This window comes from Neoarius graeffei, chromosome 5 (genome assembly GCF_027579695.1).
Source record: "Neoarius graeffei isolate fNeoGra1 chromosome 5, fNeoGra1.pri, whole genome shotgun sequence".
Lineage (NCBI taxonomy): Eukaryota > Metazoa > Chordata > Actinopteri > Siluriformes > Ariidae > Neoarius > Neoarius graeffei.
This window is the reverse complement of record NC_083573.1, coordinates 102,120,059-102,143,865: the sequence shown is the minus strand read 5'-3', so window position 1 is coordinate 102,143,865 and position 23,807 is coordinate 102,120,059. Positions and strand designations below refer to the sequence as shown.

The 23,807-nt window shown below is 44.4% G+C and overlaps 1 protein-coding gene across 1 annotated transcript in view; it reads right to left on the bottom strand.

Annotated features, from left to right (window-relative positions):
* Positions 1-23,807, bottom strand: part of LOC132887198 (NACHT, LRR and PYD domains-containing protein 12-like) — a 77,001-nt gene that overhangs the window by 31,675 nt on the left and 21,519 nt on the right. Inside the window, exon 6 of the mRNA XM_060922670.1 lies at positions 3,936-4,109. Coding sequence (XP_060778653.1) covers positions 3,936-4,109 — 174 coding nt within the window. The remainder of the gene's footprint in view (positions 1-3,935; positions 4,110-23,807) is intronic.

Here is a 23,807-nt window from a genome sequence, read left to right as displayed (position 1 = left end):
TTGGGCCTTAGCTAGCCACATGGCTCATTCTTTTGTCTACTTAGCAACATAAAGCTAATCTAGGCCTCACCACGTGGTCAACCACGCCTCAGTTAGCATCCCACGCTAGCGTCTTTTTTTTTGCTAGGCCATAGGCCTAACCATGTGGTCAACTCCTCCCCTACAAGCACACGTGGAGTTAGCTACACAGAGCTAACCTTTTGTCTCTAACACGTGGCGGTCCTCCCCCACACACAGAAACACACCTTAGATAGCAATCCGTGCTAGCCTTCTGCTCAGGCCATACGGCCTTTCACACACACAGGCCACACACAAGCACACATTAGCAACACGTGCGAGCTCCTTGTTTTACTTAGATAACATTCCTTTGTCTTAGCTAGCAACCAAGCTAGGCCTCACCAGGCCTGACACACACAAACACATCTTAATTAGCACAAAAAGCTAATCTTTTGTTCTCACACACACACACACACACACACACACACACCATATCATATTTGTATATAATGATTCCATCTGCTATTATCCATTTTTATCTTTGTTATAATAAATTCATTTATTACTGAAACTGTGTATTTATTTGTGTTCCAATATTTCTGAAGTTGCCCAATCTCCAAAGAATTCTAAAAAGGGTGCATATAAGTTATGTAATACAGTAAGTGATCATAATAATTTGGAATATACCATAATTTAGCTGTTTGGTAATTTATTATTAAGCACCAAAATTAATGGTATGATTCACTTTAAGTGATTCACTTTAAACGATTCAATGAGACTGATTCAATGGTATGATTCAATTTAATTGATTCAAATTAAATGATTCAATGGGATTGATTCAATTTAATTATTAACCTTCAGATTTAATGAGACTGATTTAATGAGATTGATCACTTAATAATTACCAATGCACCTACACTTGATACCGACAACAACCGGTGTTTATTAAGGTCACAAAGACATTAAATCATATCAGATTGTGCTAATGTTGGCTAATATTGCACCGAGTCTTGCTTGTGAAGTGCCTGTAAACTTTAGCAGCTCGCTAACCCTGAATCTGAAGTGCTTCAGTTAAGACCTGCAGAGCCCTGACCGAGTTCGGGTAACATGACCCATGTAAACAACAACAACAACAACCTGATTGTGATGTGGACATTGTTCGAGGCCCAGACACCTTTTAATCAAATCGAACATTTTCACATAATAAGCAGAACAGCCTCCGCCTTCTGGATCACAAATTTTTGGTTACACCGCCTCTCTTTTGAAAACGTCACATACCGAGTACTATTCCGCTGAACTGATTGGTTTTCGAGGCGGTTCATTTGAAAGTGGAGGCTAAAAACTTCTCTGTAGAACCCTGTCACTCCCTCCCTCCTCCCCTCTCTGCTCTGGGCTCAAGAAGACAACAAAAGGGCAATAATATAACAACAACCAATCAGAATTCAGATACAACAACCAATCAGAATTCAGATACATTCTGTTGCCAAGTAAAACTGTAACCTTTCAACGTGTCAAAAAAGTTCTCGAGCCCTCGTGCTGTTTTACCGTTAGATCAATCACATATCAGCTTAAACTAGCATTCTAAAACTCGTTAAAGATCCCACAGAAGAGAGCCGACTCCCCCTGCCAGCCTCATGGAACGCAGTGTTTAAGGTTCCGGATGTGTTTTACTTCCATTTATGAGGGAAAGGAGCATACACCCTCCCGACAGTCAAGACGTTATTTGCTTGTAAAACGCATTTGCAAATTGGTAGAATGAGTTAATCATCACATGCAAGATTTGCAATTCATCAAATAAATGCATATTATTATTATTATTATTATTCATGAATTACTACAGTTCTGAACTTCAAATGTTAAAAGTCTGGCCTTTGGAGAGATGATGGAGACTCTTTTGGTGGAACACAACGGAGCAAAATATTGTGACCCTCTAATGTTGACCTGAAGTTGGCGCCACTGGGGGTTGGCACTGGGTTTATGTCCCCACCAATGTTAATACCAAACCTACGCCCTTGCCTACATGTTATCTCGTTCTAATTGTTGTGACTTTTATCCAAATGACAGCTGGCAATACGTTGTTACTTTGCACTTTTTGTTTATCTGGGTACTAATCTTTGAGAAACTGGATTGGCAGAATGTTGCCTGTGAAGAAAAGAATGTCTTTTTATTACCCTGTGCCAAGTTAATATTTACTTAAGTGCAATTTGTAAGAGCCATAGATTGTATTTTATTTATTGTTTTTGTTGTGAGTGGTTTTGTTTGATTGTTGTTTTATTTCTTTAGGTTACTGATTGATATTTATATATTTTTAACATTCCACTGTTGAATTGAATAAGTTGACTTAATTAAAGTTTACTGTTCTATGAAAGGGTGTATTTGCATGATCATTATTATTTTACTAGTGGCATAAAATTGTCTTGACAAGACGTCAACAATAATATTGTTTATCACAATAATTTCTGAGACAATATATCGTCCAACAAAATTTGTTATCGTGACAGGCTTAAAAAAGACACGGACAAAAAGCCCAGAAATTCCTCCTTACCCGGGCAAAAACGATACAGGATTTATCTTGTAGTGCTCTGATCCCCAAATCTTTAACCTAGCCACATATAAAAAGTTGTTCTCCTCCATGATCTTCCAGGTTTTCATCTGTGTGTCCATGTAGAACGATGTCTGCAGCACCAGGGAGTCTGAGATATTGGGGAACTCAACGGATGGATAATTTTCCAACTCAGAATGAATGAATGACTTTATATAAAGATAAGTTGATTATTCTACGAATGTCAAATTTAGCAAGTAAACTTTTCTTTCAAAGTAAAATTCCTTCTTTGTTAGTGTGTAAGGATCTAATCCCACTGAGTGGTTTCTATATCCACTTCTTGGGTTTAATAACTTGCTCGTTTGCTGAACACAAACATGGCAATAAGTTCCGATTGTATGTGAATGGACCAGACTCCACTTTTGGATCATTAATCCCTTTTGGCTGAGAATGAACTGCATGCATGATTTGGCTTCTGGCACATCCATACAGTTTTAAATACAACACCTACAATTAAAAACAGCTTTTATTGGACTGCTTTAATTCCTGAGCTCCCATCTGTAACAGGGAGTGATGTTGCATCCCATTAATACACTTTACAGGAGATTATTAGATTCTAATAGAATAGATGAGCCAAAATAATTGGGGATCTTTTTTTAATGAGCCCCGACTGGGTACAAGTATGAATAGGTGGGCCTCGAAGCAGAAAAGGTTGAGAACCCCTGTGCTAAGCTAATCGAGACATTCCCTAAGAGACTTGCAGCTGGAATTGCAGCAGAACGTGGCTCTACAAGGTACTGACTTTTGTGTGTCTGTTTTTTTTTCTTTCACCGTGATTTTTGTTTGTGCCACAATAAAACAACAATTTTCACCTTTAAAGTGTTTGGCATGTTGTGTAAATCAAATGGTGCTAACCCTCCAAAAAACATTTTAATTCCAGCTTTTAATGCGACAAAACAGGACAAACACCAAGGGGGATGAATACTTTTGCAAGACACTGTCCATGAGGGAGTTCTCTGATTGGTCAGGAGTTTGTCAGGGTGGGGTTTGATGGACACTTCTTATTGGGGTTGTTTTACTGCTGGAGGTCAAGATTTTGGGAAAAATATGATGTAATTATTTGAACTGAACACAAAGTTGTGTGTTGAGTTTCAAACAGACAGTAAAACAGTTGGTGTGTATCATTCTCTGCTCACACACACACCTCTGATTTCTGGGGGTTTGGAGTGGACCTGAGTACAGGTGGTGTGTTCACGTGTGTCAAAAGGTTGGTTTAATAACCTGTTAGTGTAAAAAGTTAAACCATCTCCTGTAAAAGTGCCAGAGGTTTGTTTCTCTGTCTCTGTGTATGTGTGTGTGTGTGTGTGTGTGTGTGTGTGTGTGTGTGTGTGTGTACCTCAGTGTCTCCAGTGTACAGTGTGGATTCTTCAGTCCAGCAGAGAGCAGCTTCACTCCTGAATCCTGCAGGTTATTGTAACTCAGGTCCAGTTCTCTCAGTCTGGAGGAGTTTGAGCTGAGAACTGAGGACAGAACTCTACAGATTTCCTCTGTCAGATTACACTCACACAGACTGGAAGAGAAATGATGAAATATCAGAACACTGATCTCAAACACACAAACACAGCCATAATCCAGCTAAACTTTAGCATGGAACAGAAATGTGAGTGTGTTTCTCTCACACACAGAAATCAGAGGACAGGACGCCACATCAGCACATTTACAGGAGCAGCGACGTCTTTCTGCACTCCACAATCTCTCAGCTACAATTTATTATCACACCATTAGCTCATGGACAGAACACACATGTGTGAGAGCGAGCAGCCGACAAACACTCCACTCTGATCTGTGTTCAAGTTTCTACAAACTAAACACACACACAGTACTCACACACACACACACACACACAGTACTCTCTCTTTCTCTCTCACACACACACACACAGTACTCTCTCTCTCTCTCTCACACACACACACACACACACACACACACACACAGTACTCTCTCTCTCTCTCTATGTGCGCATGTGTGTGTGGGTGGAGCAGTGGCCTTTGGGCCAGGAGTGTATGTTTTTCCAACTTTTCTCTAATTTTTCTATCTTTAAAATTAAACACCTTAATCGTAGTGCTTTAACATCGGGTTACTTGATATAGTAAAATTAACACAGAGGGTTGTTTGGGTTTTGTTTACTGGGACGTCTGCCTCCACCTTTGTGCTGGAAGTATGGCTGTCCCAGGTGTGGGTAGTAATCTTGATCAACTTACGCGGCGTCATGCAGTTAGAATTGTATCGACTGCCAGCGTGGAAGTTTGTGGTTTAGCTGTCGGAGAACTTGTTGGACATGACAATATTTTACCAGCAGCCCGCATGAATAATGCGGTTGTCCTGTTTCTCAGAGATGTCGAAATGGCGAATGATCTTGTTTAACGGGGAGTGGGAATTGATGGTGTTTTTACCTCAGTTCTTCCGCTCTCTACCCTGTCTAGAAAGGTTGTTTTATCAAATGTACCACCATTTCTTAAGGATGATGTTTTGGCACAAATGTTATCACGTTATGGCAAACTGGGGTCACCTTTAAAAAAATTCCTATCGCCAGTAAATCTCTGCTGCTTAAACATGTAGTGTCCTTTAGACGGTTCGTCTACATGATCCTGAAAGATAACAAGGATGAATTGGATCTAAGGTTGAGTATTAATGTTGACGATTTTAACTACGTTGTTTATGCAACAACCAGTGTGAAATGTTTGGGCTGCGGTGAAACGGGGCACCTGGTGCGAGCTTGTCCCTTTAAAGGGGGTGATTCAGAGAGACAAGGTGAAAATGCCGGTAAGGCTGATGAAAACATCGGAGAGGGGCAACCTGCAGAGACTGGTCCGAGCACTGGGAATGAGTTACCTGGTTCGCCCGGTGTCGATGAAGCAGATGAACCTCACGAGACTACAGGAATTAATATTCCTGCTCCTCAAACTGAATTCACCAGTTCCGAGTGTGCTGTAGAGGGTAACGTTAGCTCTGAATCTGGGACCGGAGACAGTTCGCAAAACAGCAACGAGTCGGTCACTTACTGTAGTCAGTTTTCAGTCTCTGCTGATGAAATGTTTATAGATTCAGAAGAGAATGTTTTTCAAGTTCCACCAAAGAGAAAACAGGACGTTGTTAAAAAGAAAGCCAAAAAGAACAAAACTCTTACTGCCACTTCAAGTGATGCTGAAAATGAAAGTGATTTCTCCGACTGTCGTGTGAATTACAGCTTACGCCAGAGTGGCTTTACCAGTCGCATCTATAGTGTGGATGACATTAAGTTGTTTCTGAAAGAGACAAAGCACGCTAGAAATGTGCATGTGGATGATTTCTTCCCAGACGTAGAACAGTTTATCACGAAAACAAGGTCTTTCTTGAGTGAGAATTGTTTTACTGAACAGGAGGTTTACCGCCTTAAGAAAATTCTAACTAAGCTTAATGTTCTAATGAATGATAGTGGTGACAAAGCTTGATTTCGTTTTGTTTCATCATGATGTATACACAGTTGTTTCTTTTATTTATTATATTTATGAAGGAAATCCGGGTTGCTTCTCTAAATATAAATGGGGCCAGAGAAGGAATTAAGAGAGCAACATTGTTTGAGATAATAAAACAAAAAAGGTTTGATGTTGTTTTTGTTCAAGAAACTCATTCCGACACAATCAATGAAGTTGACTGGGTAAGAGAGTTTGATGGACTTGCACTGTTAAGCTACAACACTTCAATTAGTGGTGGGGTTGCCATTTTATTTTCCAGAACCTTCACTCCTATTTCCTATGAGGTTGAGGAGATTTTAAAGGGTAGGCTTTTAAAAGTCAGAGCCAAATTTGAAAATATTTTTTTGGTCTTTGTTTGTGTGTATTAACCTACTTTGCCTTTTGAGAGAATGTTGTTCTTAAATGATTTAGACACTGTTTTACATGGTTGTGATCCTGAGGAGATTTTACTTTTGGGAGGGAACTTCAACTGTACGGAGAAAGTAATAGACAGGAATCACATAGAGCCACACATGGCCTCATGTAGACGCCTCACTGAATTAATGAATTCTAATGACCTTACTGACATTTGGAGGAACTTCCATGGTACGCAAAGGCAGTACACATGGAGTCACTCCTATAATAATCAACTGTCTCTAGCAAGATTGGATAGGTTCTATGGTTTTAAACACCAACTTAGTTGTTTTAGAAACTGCTTAATTGTTCCGGTCGGTTTTTCAGACCATAGTTTAGTTGTTTGCTTCTTGTTTTTAAACTTTGTTAAGCCAAAAAGTGCATATTGGCATTTTAACACTAATTTATTGTCTGATGGTAATTTTACAGATGTTTTTAGACACTTTTGGAACGATTTTAAAACCAAAAAATCTTTCTTCCAATCTTTGCAGCAGTGGTGGGATTTTGGCAAAGTGCAGATAAAGCAATTCTGTCAAGAGTATACTGTCAATGTCACAGGCGACATAACTCGCTCTATGAAAAACCTAGAAAAAGAAATTATTGAGCTCCAGGAGTTAATTCAGAACACAGGAAATCAGACCTATGCTGAAAAATTTAGGTGCAAAAAGAATCTCCTGGCTGACTTGCTAGGAGTTACAGCACAGGGAGCTCTGGTCAGGTCTCGCTTTCAAAGTGAAGAATTGATGGATGCACCATCAAAATTCTTCTTTAATCTAGAAAAAAAGAATGGACAAACAAGATGTATCCATGCTTTACGCTCTAAGGATGGATTACTTCTGTCTGATCATGCAGACATACGTAAGAGAGCAGTCTGTTTTTATGAGGAGCTGTACCAAAGTAAGGTACTACAAGACCAGGCTGTTGACAATGTCTTCCTTGGCAACTTACCCCAGGTGTCCACAGAGGCCAATGCAGACCTTGAAAGAGCCTTGACTCTAGAGGAACTGCAGAGAGCCCTTCAAGGTATGGAGCGTGGTAAAGCACCGGGGCTAGATGGTCTTCCTGCTGAGTTTTACAGGTCTTTTTGGCCCGAAATGGGTGAAGACATCCTGGCTGTTCTCAGTGACAGCCTAGCTAAGGGGAAGCTGCCACTGAGTTGCCAGAGAGCGGTACTCACTTTGCTGCCAAAAAAAGGGGACCTAAGTGACAAAGTCCTGGAGGCCTGTCTCGTTACTTTGTACAGAATACAAATTGCTCTCAAAAACTTTGGCAAATAGACTGAGTGATGTGTTAGAACAGGTCATCCACCCTGACCAGACCTACTGTGTGCCAGGTAGATTAATCCATAATAATATCTCTTTTGTCAGAGATGCTTTTGACATTGGTAAACTTTTTAATTTAGAGTTTGGTCTAGTGTTTATAGACCAAGAAAAGGCTTTTGATAGAGTTGAACACAACTATTTGTGGAGTGTCCTGGCAGCCTTTGGTTTTAGTCCCCTTTTTATTGGAAAGATAAGAGTTCTGTACAGTGACGTTGAAAGCATACTGAAGGTTAATGACGACCTGTGTGCTCCTTTTAAAGTTCATAGGGGCATTAGACAAGGTTGTGCCTTATCCGGCATGCTGTATAGTCTTGCAGTAGAGCCAGTTTTAATAAATTTAAGAAAGGAATTAAGTGGTGTGACCTTTCCTTTTTGTGGTAATAATTTTCAAGTGTCAGCATATGCAGATGACATTGCTGTGTTGGTTAGAGACCAGAAGGATATTGACACAATGCTTAAAATTTTTGAAGATTTTAGATCTTTCTCTTCGGCCAAAGTTAACTGGGTTAAGAGTGTAGCTGTGCTAATTAGGAAGTGGTCAGATGGAGAGCCTAGTCTCCCAGATGGCTTAAGCTGGATCAGGAAAGATTTTAAATATCTTGGAGTTTTTCTTGGAGATGAAGCCTCCATACAAAAAAGACTTTGAAGGCACTATTGAAAAAATAAAGGGCCGTCTGGACAAATGGAGTTCAATAATTTGGTAGCATCTTCTCTCTGGCATCGGTTAGCGTGTGTGGATCCCCCAATGCAACTCCTTTCAAAGATCCAGTCGATTCTGGTCAACTTTTTTTGGGACAAGCTACACTGGGTACCACAAAATGTGTTGTATCAACCTAAAGAAGAAGGCGGACATGGACTTATTCATCTACAGAGCAGAACAGCAGCTTTCCGTCTCCAGTTTGTACAACGGCTTCTTACAGGGCCAGTGGACTCTGGCTGGAAGTCAGTGGCTTGTGCTATTTTACAGACTTTTGAGGGTTTGGGGATGGACAGAACTTTATTCTGGATGGATCCTCAGAAGATGAACCTTAGCCGACTCCCAGTGTTTTATCGTAATCTTTTTAAAGTATGGTCTTTTGTAACAGTGAAAAGGGGGCTCAGTTCTCGTTCTTTACATTGTTTTTTAAAGGAGCCCCTGATCTATGGCTCAATTTTTGATGTAATGGGTGAAAAGTGTTTTTCTGCTCTAACTTTTAATCTCCTCAAATCTGGAGTCACAACTCTCAATGATTTAATTAAGTTAGCTGGTCCAGAGTTGCAGAACTGTGAAAGAGTGGCAGATCATTTGGGGGTGAGATCCATTCGTGTAGTCAGTTTTCTGCTTCGAAAGTGGCGGACTTTACTAACAAATGGAGAGTTAGGGTTGCTGGTAGACAATTCCAGAGGTTTGTGTCATCCAGTCAACAATGATCCCTTTCCAAATTTTATGCTGTCCCCTAATGTTATGGATTGTACAGGTGTTTATTTGCAATGTGAAAGTGTGGCATTCTACACTTTACTCTGCCAATGGTAAAGCCTGAAACAAAATGTGTGTTAAATCTTTTAATAAGAAAATTCTAGATAAAAAAAACAGATCCTCCCTGGCGTATGGTTTTGCAGACAGGGGAAGCTGTCAAACCACAGTGGAGAGCATTTTACACGTCACCATTACCTAAGAAAACCGGGGATCTGCAATGGCGTATTTTACATGGTGCTGTCGCAGTTAATGCTTTTATTTCTGTTTTAAATCCAGCTGTAGGCCAAGAGCGCCCATTTTGTTTTTTAAGGGAAACAGTTTTCCATGCTTTTACGCATTGTGTGAGGCTCAGACCTTTATTTGCTGTTTTGCGTCTGCTATTTGTTTATTTTTTTGAAAAATTTTCAATGGAGACTTTTATTTTTGGCTTTAAATATGTACAGAAACAACGTCTGAAGTGCCAATTATTAATTTTTTTTGCTTGGACAAGCTAAGATGGCAATATATGTTAGCCGGAGAAACAAGGCGGAGCAAGCTTCTAGTGAGGATGTGGTATTGGTTTTCTCAACTTTAGTGCGATCTCGTATTTTAATTGATTTTCGTTTTTATAAGGCAATGTCCAACCTTGAATCTTTTAAACAAACATGGTGTTATAATGGCGCAGTGTGAACAGTTGAGGATGAAAAGCTGCTATTTGCACATTTTTTGAGGGTTGGATCCTCTAACTAAAACTCTTGTATCACATTTTTGTTTGTTATTTTGTGGGTTTTTTGTATTTATTTACTTGCCAGAAATGATCTGGTAGTGCTGTTGTATAAAGGTGTTTTGAAATTCAAATTCTCTCTCTCTCTCTCTCTCTCTCTCTCTCTCTCTCTCACACACACACACACACACACACAGAGTACTCTCTCTCATACACACACACAGTACTCTTTCTCTCTCTCTCTCTCTCTCTCTCTCTCTCTCTCACACACACACACACACACACACACAGTACTCTCTCTCTCTCTCTCTCTCTCTCACACACACACACACACACACACACACACACACACACACACAGTACTCTTTCTCTCTCTCTCTCACACACACACAATACTCTTTCTCTCTCTCTCACACACACACACACACACACACACACACACACACACAATACTCTCTCTCTCTCACACACACACAGTTCTCTCTCTCTCTCACACACACACAGTACTCTCTCTCTCTCACACACACACACAGTACTCTCTCTCTCTCTCACACACACACACACACACACACACACACACACACAGTACTCTCTCTCTCTCTCTTTCTCTCTCTCTCACACACACACACACACAATACTCTCTCTCTCACACACACACAGTTCTCTCTCTCTCTCACACACACACACAGTACTCTCTCTCTCTCACACACACACACACACACACACACACACACACACACACACACACACACAGTACTCTCTCTCTCTCTCTTTCTCTCTCTCTCTCACACACAGACACGCACACACACACAGTCCTCTCTCTCTCTCTCTCTCTCTCTCTCTCACACACACACAGTACTCTCTCTCTCACACACACACACACACACACACACTCCTCTCTCTCTCTCTCTCTCTCTCTCTCTCTCACACACACACACACACAGTACTCTCTCTCTCTCTAGCTCTCTCACACACACAGTACTCTCTCTCTCTCTCTCTCTCTCTCTCTCACACACACACACACACACACACACACACACACACACACACACACAGTACTCTCTCTCACACACACACACATCAGTACTCTCTCTCACACACACACACACACACACACACACACACACACACACACACACACAGTACTCTCTCTCTCACACACAGTACTCTCTCTCACACACACACACACACACACACACACACACACACACACACACACACAGTACTCTCTCTCTCACACACACACACTCACATACAGTACTCTCTCTCTCTCACACACAGTACTCTCTCTCTCTCTCTCTCTCACACACACACACACACACACACACACACACAGTACTCTCTCACACTATGAATTAACGACTGTGTCATTGTGGTATAAATCGTCAAGTGCACAGCTGCAACTACGTTAAGTAAATCAGAGTAAAATTTTCACAATGTATTTCTAATACAGGAATGCCAAATTAGCATGATTCCTTTTACGCAAGTAAATGATTCAATAAATAAATAAATAAATAAATAAATAAGAGTTTAACCCCCCCAGTGGTAGACCCAAAGTTACACCCTTGTGTATAGGTATTTAACCCCTTTCGCATGAAACCCCTAAATAAGAGCTGGTCCAACCAATTCACTTCATAAATCACATAATTAGTTGATTAAGATCCACCTCTATACAATCAAAGTGTCACATGATGTCTGTATAAATCAACCTGTTCTGGAAGGACCCTGACTCTGCAACACTAGTAAGCAAGCAACATGGAAACCAAGGAGCCTCCAAACAGGTCAGAGACAAAGTTATGGAGAAGTATAGATCAGGGTTGGGTTATAAAAAATATCCCAAACTTTGAATATCCCACAGAGCACCATTAAATCCATTATAGCAAAATGGAAAGAATATGGCACCACTACAAACCTGACAAGAGAAGGCCCCGCCCACCAAAACTCACAGACCGGGCAAGGAGGGCATTAATCAGAGATGCAACGAAGACACCAAATATAACACTGAAGGAGTTGCAAAGATACACAGTGGAGATGGGAGTATCTGTCCATAGGACCACTTTAAGCTGTACACTCCACAGAGCGGGGCTTTATGGAAGAGTGGCCAGAAAAAAGCCATTACTGAAGAAAACCCATTTGGAGTTTGCCCAACAGCATGTGGCAGACTCCCCAAACACATGGAAGAAGATTCTCTGGTCAAGTGAGACTAAAACTGATCTTTGTGGCCAGCATGGGAAATGCCATGTGTGACGCAAACCCATCATCCTGAGAACAACATTCCTCAGTGAAGCATGGTGGTGGCAGCATCATGCTGTGGGGATGTTTTTCATCTGTAGGGACAGGAAAGCTGGTCAGAACTGAAGGAAAGATGGATGGAACTAAATACAGGGCAATTCTGGAGGAAAACCTGTTTGAGTCAGTCAGAGGTTTGAGACTGGGATGAAGGTTCACATTCCAGCAAGACAATGACCCTAAACGTACTGCTAAAGCTACACTGGAATAGTTTAAAGTGAAACATTTAAATGTCTTGGAATGACCTAATCAAAGCCCAGACCTCAATCCAATTGAGAATCTGTGGCATAACTTGAAGATCGCTGTACACCAACACAACCCATCTAACTTGAAGGAGTTGGAGCAGTTTTGCCTTGAGGAATGGGCAAAAATCCCAGTGGCTAGATGCGCTAAGCCAGTGTTTCTCAACCACTGGGCTGCGGGCCATTAGTGGACTGTGAAACACCAGCTAGTGGGCTGCAAATTTTTTTCCCCAAGTTTAAAGCCAAATACTAAATAGTTCAGGATGTCGTAGTGTCCCAATTTCAGTAGCTGGTTTGCCATGCACTTTTCAAGTAGAATAAATACATTTGTGGGTAAATTAAGAAGCCTTTATTTTTGTCACATTATTTCTCTACATTTAACTCACGTGTGCACAGAGAGAGAGAGCAGAATAAATAAATGTTTGTGGGTAAATAATATGGATCTGTGATGCCTGCTGGAAGAGAAGAGCAGGGAGGTTTGAGAATCGAGTGGCTGTCATTTGTTTACACTCGATACTAAAACTTGTAGCGTCCTAGCAACCATCGCAAAGACGCCGACAAAAAGCCCAGAAATTTCTCCTTACCCGGGCAAAAACGATACAGGATTTATCTTCTAGTGTCCTGATGCCCAGATCTTCAACTCAGCCACATAAGTTGTTCTCCTCCATCCTCTTCCAGGTTTTCATCTGTGTGTCTGTGTAGAACGATGTCTGCAGCACCAGGGAGTCTGAAATGTTGGGGAACTCAACGGATGGATAATTTTCCAAATCATACTGAATGAATGAATGACTTTATTTAAAGATAAGTTGATCAGCAGAGCTGGTGGGGTTGTGTACAGAAGAAGAAAAAGAAATCTTTGTCACATGCACACTTCAAGCACAGTGAAATTCATCCTCTGCATTTAACCCATCTGAAGCAGTGAACACACGCACACACACTCCGAGCAGTGGGCAGCCACACCAGAGCGCCCGGGGAGCAGTCAGGGGTCAGGTACCTTGCTCAAGGGCACCTCAGCCCAAGGCCGCCCCACGTCAACCTAACTGCATGTCTTTGGATTGTAGGGGAAACCGGAGCACCCGGAGGAAACCCACGCAGACAAGGGGAGAACATGCAAACTCCACACAGAAAGGCCCTCGCTGGCCGCTGAGTTTGAACCCAGAACCTTCTTGCTGTAAGGCGACCACGTCAACCACTACACCACCATGCCGCCGGAAGCAAAGGTGAAGCAAAGGTTCACATTACTTTTGCCACTCACAGATATGTAATATTGGATCATTTTCCTCAATAAATAAATGACCAAGTATAATATTTTTTCTCATTTGTTTAACTGGGTTCTCTTTATCTACTTTTAGGACTTGTGTGAAAATCTGATGATGTTTTAGGTCATATTTATGCAGAAATATAGAAAATTCTAAAGGGTTCACAAACTTTCAAGCACCACTGTATTTCTGAAAGGACTTCAGATACGTTAACGTTATTCATGTTAGCGTAACTCCATTTTTACATGCTAAGTAACAGTGTCCAAGTTAACTAGCTATGTGTAAATGTTAGCTGTGGACAAGACTATGGCAACTTGGCAGGAAAATCCATAGAAAGTCATTTGAATAAGCAGACTGCAGAGATATTGCAACGTTATCACTAGCTCTAAAGCACAGACAACTTTATGATAAGCTTTTTCTTGGAATAAAACCTTTACATACCTTATAATATCCTTCCACAGGTCAGACAGCAAGTTTTTGTCGGCTATGACGTGCTTCATTTTAGACAAACAGAGCAAACATTTAAAACGAAACCAATCGTTATTCCTTTCAGAAAACTGAAACATGGGTGTGTGCATTCCCCAGAAGAACCGCCTCCTTCCATTCTGCCATCAACTGATCATGTTAAATAATTCTGCGGAGAAATCACTGAACTTGGCGGCACGGTGGTGTAGTGATTAGCGCTGTCGCCTCACAGCAAGAAGGTCCCGGGTTCGAGCCCCGGGGCTGGCGAGGGCCTTTCTGTGCGGAGTTTGCATGTTCTCCCCGTGTCCGCGTGGGTTTCCTCCGGGTGCTCCGGTTTCCCCCACAGTCCAAAGACATGCAGGTTAGGTTAACTGGTGACTCTAAATTGACCATAGGTGTGAATGTGAGTGTGAATGGTTGTCTGTGTCTATGTGTCAGCCCTGTGATGACCTGGCGACTTGTCCAGGGTGTACCCCGCCTTTCGCCCGTAGTCAGCTGGGATAGGCTCCAGCTTGCCTGCGACCCTGTAGAAGGATAAAGCGGCTAGAGATGAGATGAATGAAATCGCTGAACTTGATTTTATAGTCTGTGGACGTGATGTGACCCTAGTGATTACTGATCGGCTGTCTCAGTGTCACCTACGAAAAAAAACACGCTTTCAAAAAGAAAAGAAAAAACATCCTCTTTCAAAGCTGCTTCAGAGTAACGAGTAATGAGGACCTTGATAGAAATGTAGTGGAATAAAAAGTACGATATTTGTCTTTCAAATGTAGTGAAGTTAAAGTCAGAAGTTGCCAAAAAAATAATGCTCAAGTAAAGTACGGATACTCAAAGTGTACTTAACTACAGAACTCAAGTAAATGTACTTCGTTACTGTCCACCTCTGCCCAATTGTGAGTGAAGGCCATGCAGATGTTCCTAAAAGGCTGCAACTGTGCCGCCATCCAGGACCTCCTCGGCAGTGAGAAGAAAATCTGCCAGTGTAGGGAAACTATGGAATTCTTGGCGATTGAGACGGGCACACCACAATTCCATCTTGAGGCGTGTGGCTTTAATTTTGTCCTGGACAGTAAAGACTGTGATGGCTTTTCCTTGCAGCGCTAAATTCATGGTATTGAGAGTGCTGAACAGATCAGCAAGATAAACCAATTTTGCGAGACACTGGAAATCATGCATTCTGTCATACAGTTCATCACTTTGATGCAGGAATAACTTGACCTCATCACGCAGTTCAAATAGATGGGTGAGAACTTTCCCACACGATAACCAGCGAACTTCAGTCTGAAAAAGAAGTTTCGTGTGCTCGCTTCCCATTTCTTCACACTGAGCTTTAAAAATACATGTGTTCAGTGCTTTGCCTCAAATTAACTATTTTCACAGACTCGTCCAGGACTGGTTTAGGACACTGGGGCATTTTTTCACTGCCAGTTGCTCTCTGTGAATGCAGCAGTGTGTTGCTGTGGCAGATGGTGCTACTGTGCAGACACGTGCAGCGAGGCCCTTGTATTCTGCCGTCATCGCAGTCGCACCGTCTGTGCAAATGCCAACGCATCTTGTCCAGTCAGTGTTATTCTGCACAATGAAATCATTAAGTCAGTTAAAATCACTTCTCCTGTGGTGTTGGTCAGCAGTGTTAGGGATTTGCTGGGATTCGAACCTGGTTCGTTGGTGTGATAATCCAGCAAACCCCCACTAGGCCACCAGGGGGATGACTCAAATGCAGAGGCGTGAGGCGGAAGTAGAAAAAGTATCAAACAACAGTTTATTTACACTATGTACAATATTTACAATCCGATGAAAAAACAAAAAAAAGAAAATCCAAAAGCTCAGAAGATAACAAAAATAAAACTATCCAAAGGTGCAAAGTCCAAAAACAAAAGAAAAGGCAAAATGCTGAATGCTCAGAAGATCCAAAAACACAGTAAATACTTAGGTCCAAAAGAAAAGCAAAGTGCAAAACAAAGAACACGGTACAGAGGAAACTGGAGATAAACATAACAGCACAAAGACTCCGTGACAAGAGGACTGAACTCAGGGGGTATAAATACACAAACTAAATTGAACACAGGTGAAAATAATCAGGACTAAACAGGCAATTAACACAAACACAAAACACAGGAACAGTGGCGGCCTCAAGAGGCCAAAACAAACATGATACGAAAAGGAAATAACAGCGGCCTCTAGAGGCCAAAACAGTCCCAGTCCTAACAGGACCCCCCCCTCTAGGAGTGTCTCCTGACGTTCCCAGGGTGATCCGGATGGGCCGAATGGAAGTCCCGACACAGTTCTTTATCTAGGACATCCCGAGCAGGAACCCAGTAGCGCTCCTCAGGACCATAGCCCTCCCAGTCCACCAGATATTGCAGCCCACCGCAGACCCGGCGGGAGTCAAGCAGGCGATGCACAGTGAACACAGTCTGACCCTGGAAGATGCGGGGGGGTGGGGGGTTCCTAGGGGCAGGGGCATACGTAGACGTCAGTACGGGCCGCAACAGGGAAACATGGAAAGTGGGGTTGATCCTCAGAGTCCGGGGCAACTGGAGCCGGTAGGAGACAGGGTTCACCCTGCGCACCACCTTGAAGGGGCCAATGTAGCGAGGAGCAAGCTTGCCGTTCTCCACCCGCAGCGGAAGGTCCTTAGTGGACAGCCAAACCCGCTGCCCAGGGCGGAAAGCGTGTGCAGGTCTTCTGTGGCGGTTGGCCCGAGTCTGGTTGGTTCTGGAGGTCTGTATGAGGGTCTTTCTGACCTTGCTCCAGGTCTTGCGACACCGTCTCACATATTGGTTGACCGAGGGCACCCCCGCGTCCTCCTCCTGGTCCGGGAACAGAGGTGGCTGGAACCCGAATTGGCACTGGAATGGCTACAGCTTGGTGGCCGATGACTGCAGGGTGTTGTGGGCGTACTCTGCCCATGGCAGCCAGGTGCTCCACGATGTCAGGTTATCCATAGCCAGGCCTCGCAGGGTGGTTTCCAGGTCCTGGTTGAGCCTCTCCGTCTGACCATTGGACTGTGGGTGAAACCCAGAGGAGAGGCTGGCAGTGGCTCCGATGACCTTGCAGAACCCGTGCCACACTCGGGAGCAGAACTGGGGCCCTCGGTCTGAGATGATGTCCTGTGGAAGACCAAAGACTCGGAAGACATGATTAAACATAAGTTTCGCTGTTTCAAGCGCAGAGGGGAGTTTGCACAGTGGTATGAAGTGGCAGGCCTTGGAGAATCTGTCAACTATGACCAAAATGACCGTGTTACCTTGTGACTCAGGGAGACCCGTGATGAAGTCGACTGCCACGTGGGACCAGGGACGCCGGGGAATGGTCAGAGGATGCAGGAGACCCTGGGGACGCTGTCGTGGGTTCTTGGTTCTGGTGCAAACCTCATAGGACAGGACAAATGACCTTACTTCCTTCTCCATGTTAGGCCACCAGAAGCGTCTTTTCAGGAAGTCCAGGGTCCTCTGAGCTCCCGGGTGGGCGGTGAGAGGGGAAGAGTGACCCCACTGGAGAACCTTGGCCCGGGCTTGATGTGGGACGTACAAGAGGCCCGGTGGCCCCGTCCCAGGACCGGGGTCCTGGCGCTGGGCTCGTCGGACAGCCTCCTCAATACCCCAGTGGACAGGGGCCACAATCTGGGACACAGGGATAATAGGCCCGACTTCATTCTCCCTGTTAGTGGCAGAGAACAGCCTGGACAGTGCGTCAGGTTTGGTGTTCTTGGAGCCGGGGCGGTACGAGAGGGTGAAGTCAAACCAACTGAAAAACAGGGCCCACCTAGCCTGTCGAGGGTTCAGTCTCTTGGCTTGCTGGAGGTACTCCAGGTTCTTGTGGTCAGTCCAAACCAGGAATGGATGTTGTGCTCCCTCCAGCCAGTGCCTCCACTCCTCAAGGGCCAGTTTGACCGCTAGCAGTTCTCGATCCCCCACATCGTACCGGGACTCCGCAGGACTCAGGCGGGGGGAAAAGTAAGCGCAGGGGTGCAACTTTCCTTCCGAACTTTGAGAGAGCACCACGCCGACACCACTGTCCGAGGCGTCCACCTCCACGATGAATGGTTGGGAGGTGTCCGGGAGGACCAGAATGGGTGCCATGCAGAAGCGGTCCTTGAGGTCTTTGAACGCCTTTTCCGCCTGAGGAGACCAGACATAAGATCCACCTGTCCCTTTGGTGAGGTCTGACATGGGTGCTGCTACAGAACTGAAGTTCCTGATGAACTTGCGGTAGAAGTTAGCGAATCCTAAGAACCGCTGAACCTCCTTAACGGACTTGGGAGTAGGCCAGTCCCGGACGGCCAGGGTCTTGGCAGGGTCCATTTGGAGTTGGCCTGTCCGTACAATAAATCCCAGAAAGGAGACCTCGGGAACATGAAATTTGCATTTCTGGGCCTTGGCGAACAGATTGTTCTGTAGCAGCCTCTGGAGAACCTGGCGGACATGGTGGCGGTGCTCCTGCATGGTCTTGGAAAAGATAAGGATGTCGTCGAGGTAGACAAAAACGTACAGGTTAATCATGTCCCTTAAGACGTCGTTGATTAGGGCCTGAAAAACAGCTGGTGCATTGGTGAGTCCGAAGGGCATCACCTGGTATTCGTAGTGCCCAGACGGGGTGTTAAAGGCAGTCTTCCACTCGTCTCCCTGTCGGATACGGATGAGGTGGTATGCGTTCTGTAGGTCCAACTTGGTGAAGACGGTGGCGCCTTGGAGCAGGTCGAAAGCAGTGGACATCAGCGGAAGGGGATATCGGTTGCGCACAGTGATCTTGTTCAGGCCCCTGTAGTCAATACATGGTCGGAGCCCCCCATCCTTCTTGCCGACAAAGAAGAAGCCGGCACCAGCAGGTGGAGGGTCGAATGAACCCAGAGACCAGGGCGTCTTTGAGGTATTCCTCCATGGCCTTGCGTTCTGGCTGAGAGAGGGAAAACAGTCTGCCACGAGGAGGGGTAGTCCCAGGGAGCAAGTCGATGGCACAGTCGTAGGCCCGGTGCGGAGGAAGAACGGCGGCCCTGCTCTTGCTGAAGACCTCTTTGAGATCCCAGTACTCTGTAGGAACTTGAGATAACTCGGTGAGATCAGGGGGCTCGGCAGGAGACACAGGAGAGCTAGAGAGCAGACAAGAGGCATGGCATGCAGGGCCCCATTCCACAACCTGGCTTGTTACCCAGTCTATGCGAGGGTTGTGGCGAGTAAGCCAAGGAAGGCCTAGAATAACTGGGAACTCAGGTGAAGGAATCAGGTGCAGGGATATTTCTTCCTTGTGACCTTGAGACTGGAGGAAGACTGGAGAAGTAACTTGGGTGACTCTTCCATCACCTAATGCTTGGCCATCGAGGGCAGACACAGACAGTGGGACTTCAAGAGGTGCAGTTGGAATATTGATGCTTTGGGCGAAGTGAATATCCATAAAGTTCCCAGCCGCCCCTGAGTCTAACAAAGCTTGACAAGAGTGGACAGACTCACCCCAGGAGATGGAGACCGGGATGTAGATTCCTTGGCCAGGGAGTCCGGGAGAGAGGGTAGGCCCCGTCACAACCCTCCCTCGGCTGGACGGGGCGGTCCTTTTCCCAAGAGTTCGGGACATGATGCTCGGAAGTGACCAGGCTTGCCACAGTAGATGCAGCACTTGTCCCTCCTTCTGCGCTCCCTCTCAGATGCGAAGAGGCGAGTACGACCCACTTGCATGGGTTCTGGACAGTCACTGAAGGAGGTAGACGGTCTCCAGGTAGAGGTAGGGAGGTTGGGGGGGCTCAAGGCTTGGTGGCGTTCTCTCATCCTGTTGTCCAGACGAATAGCATGTGAGATGAGGGTTTCGAGGTCACTTGGGCATCCAATAGAGGCCAGACTGTCCCTGATGGGGTCAGACAGACCATGGTGGAAGGCTGACACCAGGGCAGTCTCGTTCCATCCACTTACTGCTGCGAGCGTCTGGAACGAGATGGCGTAATCTGCGATGCTTCCTCCTTGCCGGATGGACATGAGCTTTCGGGCTGCGTCAGTACTGATGTCCGCCTGATCGAAGACCCAAAGCATCTCTTCAGAAAACAGCTGGAAATCAAGGCACTCAGGTCCCTGTCTTTGCCAGATAGCAGTAGCCCAGGCTCGCGCCTTACCAGCTAATAAGGTGATCACAAAGGCAATCTTGTGGCGATCCGTAGTGAAGGTGGTAGGCTGAAGCTCAAAGGTGAGTTGACACTGGGTAAGGAACTCTCAGCACTCACTGTGCTTGCCGTCGTACGTCTGTGGTGCAGGAAGGCTGGGTTCGCGAGGTGAAGAAGGCAGCATGGCAGGAGGCACAGGAACGGGAGCTGGATCAGGAGATGCAGGCAGAGATGTCAGCTGTGCCAGGGTTTTCCCAATTTGCTGAAGCAGTTCCTCGTGGCGAGCAAGGGCCTCACATTGGCTGGTGAGTGTACATCCATGAGCGTCCATCCATGAGCGTCCATGGTCGCTCCGAAGCGTGTCAAAGCTGCCGTAATTCCCTGAAGGTTGGCCGGGTAGACAGTTGAAGCAGCCTCTGCTGAGTCGGTCATGACGGAGTCTTTCTGTTAGGGATTTGCTGGGATTCGAACCTGGTTCGTTGGTGTGATAATCCAGCAACCCCCCGCTAGGCCACCAGGGGGATGACTCAAATGCAGAGGCGTGAGGCGGAAGTAGAAAAAGTATCAAACAACAGTTTATTTACACTATGTACAATATTTACAATCCGATGAAAAAACAAAAAAAAAGAAAATCCAAAAGCTCAGAAGATCTCATCTCATTCATCTCATTATCTCTAGCCGCTTTATCCTTCTACAGGGTCGCAGGCAAGCTGGAGCCTATCCCAGCTGACTACGGGCGAAAGGCGGGGTACACCCTGGACAAGTCGCCAGGTCATCACAGGGCTGACACATATGCCGCTTTTCCACTACAAACGCGGCTGAGTCGGGCTGAGCCGTGCCGTGCTGAGTCGGGCTGAGCTTTTCTGAAAAATCTGAAAAATGTGATGTGCATTAGTATTCAGCCCCCCTGCATCAATACTTTGTAGAGCCACCTTTTGCTGCAATTACAGCTGCAAGTCTTTTGTGGTATGTCTCTACCAGCTTTGCACATCTAGACACTGAAATTTTTGCCCATTCTTCTTTGCAAAATAGCTCAAGCTCAGCCAGATTGGATGGACAGCGTCTGTGAACAGCAATTTTCAAGTCTTGCCACAGATGCTCAATGGGATTTAGGTCTGGACTTTGACTGGGCCATTCTAAAACATGAATATTCTTTGATCGAAACCATTCCATTGTAGCTCTGGCTGTATGTTTAGGGTCATTGTCTTGCTGGAAGGTGAATCTCCTTCCCAGTCTCAAGTCTTTTGCAGCCTCCAACAGGTTTTCTTCCAGGATTGCCCTGTATTTAGCTCCATCCGTCTTCCCATCAACTCTGACCAGCTCCCTTGTCCCTGCTGAAGAAAAGCATCCCCATAGCATGATGCTGCCACCACCATGTTTCACAGTGGGGATTGTGTGTGCAGGGTGATGAGCAGTGTTAGTTTTCCGCCACACATAGCGCTTTGCATTTAGGCCAAAAAGTTCAACTTTGGTCTCATCTGACCAAAGCACCTTCTTCCACATGTTTGCTGTGTCCCCTACATGGCTTCTTGTGCCTGTCTTTCAACAATGGCTTTCTTCTTGCCACTCTTCCAAAAAGGCCAGATTTGTGGAGTGTACGACTTATAGTTGTCCTGTGCACAGATTCTCCCACCTGAGCTGTGGATTTCTGCAGCTCCTCCAGAGTGACCATGGGCCTCTTGGCTGCTTCTCTGACCAGTGCTCTCCTTGCTCGCTCTGTCAGTTTAGGTGGACGGCCATGTCTTGGTAGGTTTGCAGTTGTGCCATACTTTTTCCATTTTTGAATGATGGATTGAACAGTGCTTCTTGAGATGTTCAGAACTTGGGATATTTTTTTATAACCTAACCCTGCTTTAAACTTCTCCAGAACTTTATCCCTGACCTGTCTGGTGAGTTCTTTGGTCTTCATGATGCTGTTTGTTCTTCAGTGTTCTTTAACAAACCCCTGAGGCCTTCACAGAACAAGTGTATTTATGCTGAGAGTAAATTACACACAGTAGGACTCTATTAACTAATTAGATGACTTCTGAAGGCAATTGATTGCACTGGATTGTATTTAGAGGTATCAGAGTACAGGGGGCTGAATACTAATGCACACCACATTTTTCAGATTTTTATTTGTTTAAAATTTTGAAGGCAAGGCAAGTTTATTTATATAGCGCATTTCATACACAGTGGCAGTTCAATGTGCTTTAACAGAAGTAAAAGCAAAACAGTAAACAATAGAAAATAAAATTACATAAAATAAATGGGGAAGAAGAGAGAAAAAAAATAATAAGAATTAAACAATAGTAGAAATAAAATAATAAAATGAAGTAAAAGTTCAGTAAAAAAAAAAAAAAAAAAACAGCAGAATAAAATAGAATAAAAGTTAAGTAAAGTTTAAAACATGTAAAGATGATGATATTTATCAGTTAGCAAAAAGCATCTGAGAACAGCTTGGTCTTTAGTCTAGATTTGAAGCTGCCAACAGCAGGAGCATTTTTGATGTCCTCTGGGAGTTGGTTCCATAGCTGTACTGCATAGTAGCTAAAAGCTGCTTCACCACACTTTGTTTTAACAACAGGTTTTACCAGTAAATTTTGCTGCTGCGATCTGGTAGATCTGATTGGGTTAGGCCGCTGCAACATATCAGAGAGGTAATTGGGCCCTGTACCATTTAGAGATTTGTACACCAGCAGCAATGCTTTAAAGTCAATTCTGTAGCTTACTGGAAGCCAGTGAAGGGACCTTAGAATTGAAGACCATTTATCATTTTCGTTTCACTTCACAATTATGTGCTACTCTGTGTTGGTCCATCACATAAAATCTCAATAAAAAAAACTTTTAATTTCGTGGTTGTAAGGTGGAAAAATGTGAAAAAGTTCAAGGGGTATGAATACTTTTGCAAGGCACTGTATATACCTTACAAAACACAGGAGATTTGCCTCGTTCTCAATATCAGTGGATTCGTCCATTTGCAGAGAGAAAAACTGACTTTGATGTAAACGTGTCACCAGCTGCTTTGCAACCTTTGCAGCTGGCTGAACTAAAGTCTCGCCTATTGAATGAGGTTTGCCTGCTTTTGCGATCAGCAGGAAGACCCTGTATGAAGCTGTTGGAGCTGTCACATTTTCCACAGGCACAAAAAACTGTGAGGCTCCATTTCTCGTGTGATCCTGAAGCTCTTCACATTTTCTCTCAAAAATGCAGTCGGTTTGTTGACGTAATCCCTGTGTTTAGTTTCGAAGTGCCGCTTGAGCTTAGCAGGTCTCATTGCCTCGTTGGCCAAAGTTTCGTAGCACAGAACACAATGTGGTTTCGGATCCTCCGCATTCCCAGTCCAAAAAAATCCAAACTTGATGTAGTCGCTGTGGTATTTTCCTTTCGCTTTAGCACTCGATTTTCCACGGTCATGTTGAGCTTCACTACTACTCTGAGGGAGCTCCTGCAGCAAACTATCCTGGGACTCCATATCAGTGCTCACTGAATCATCATGTCTTTGCACTTTGTCCTTGCTCGGGTCAGACGTTTCTTGTGCTTTTCTTTAGACTGAC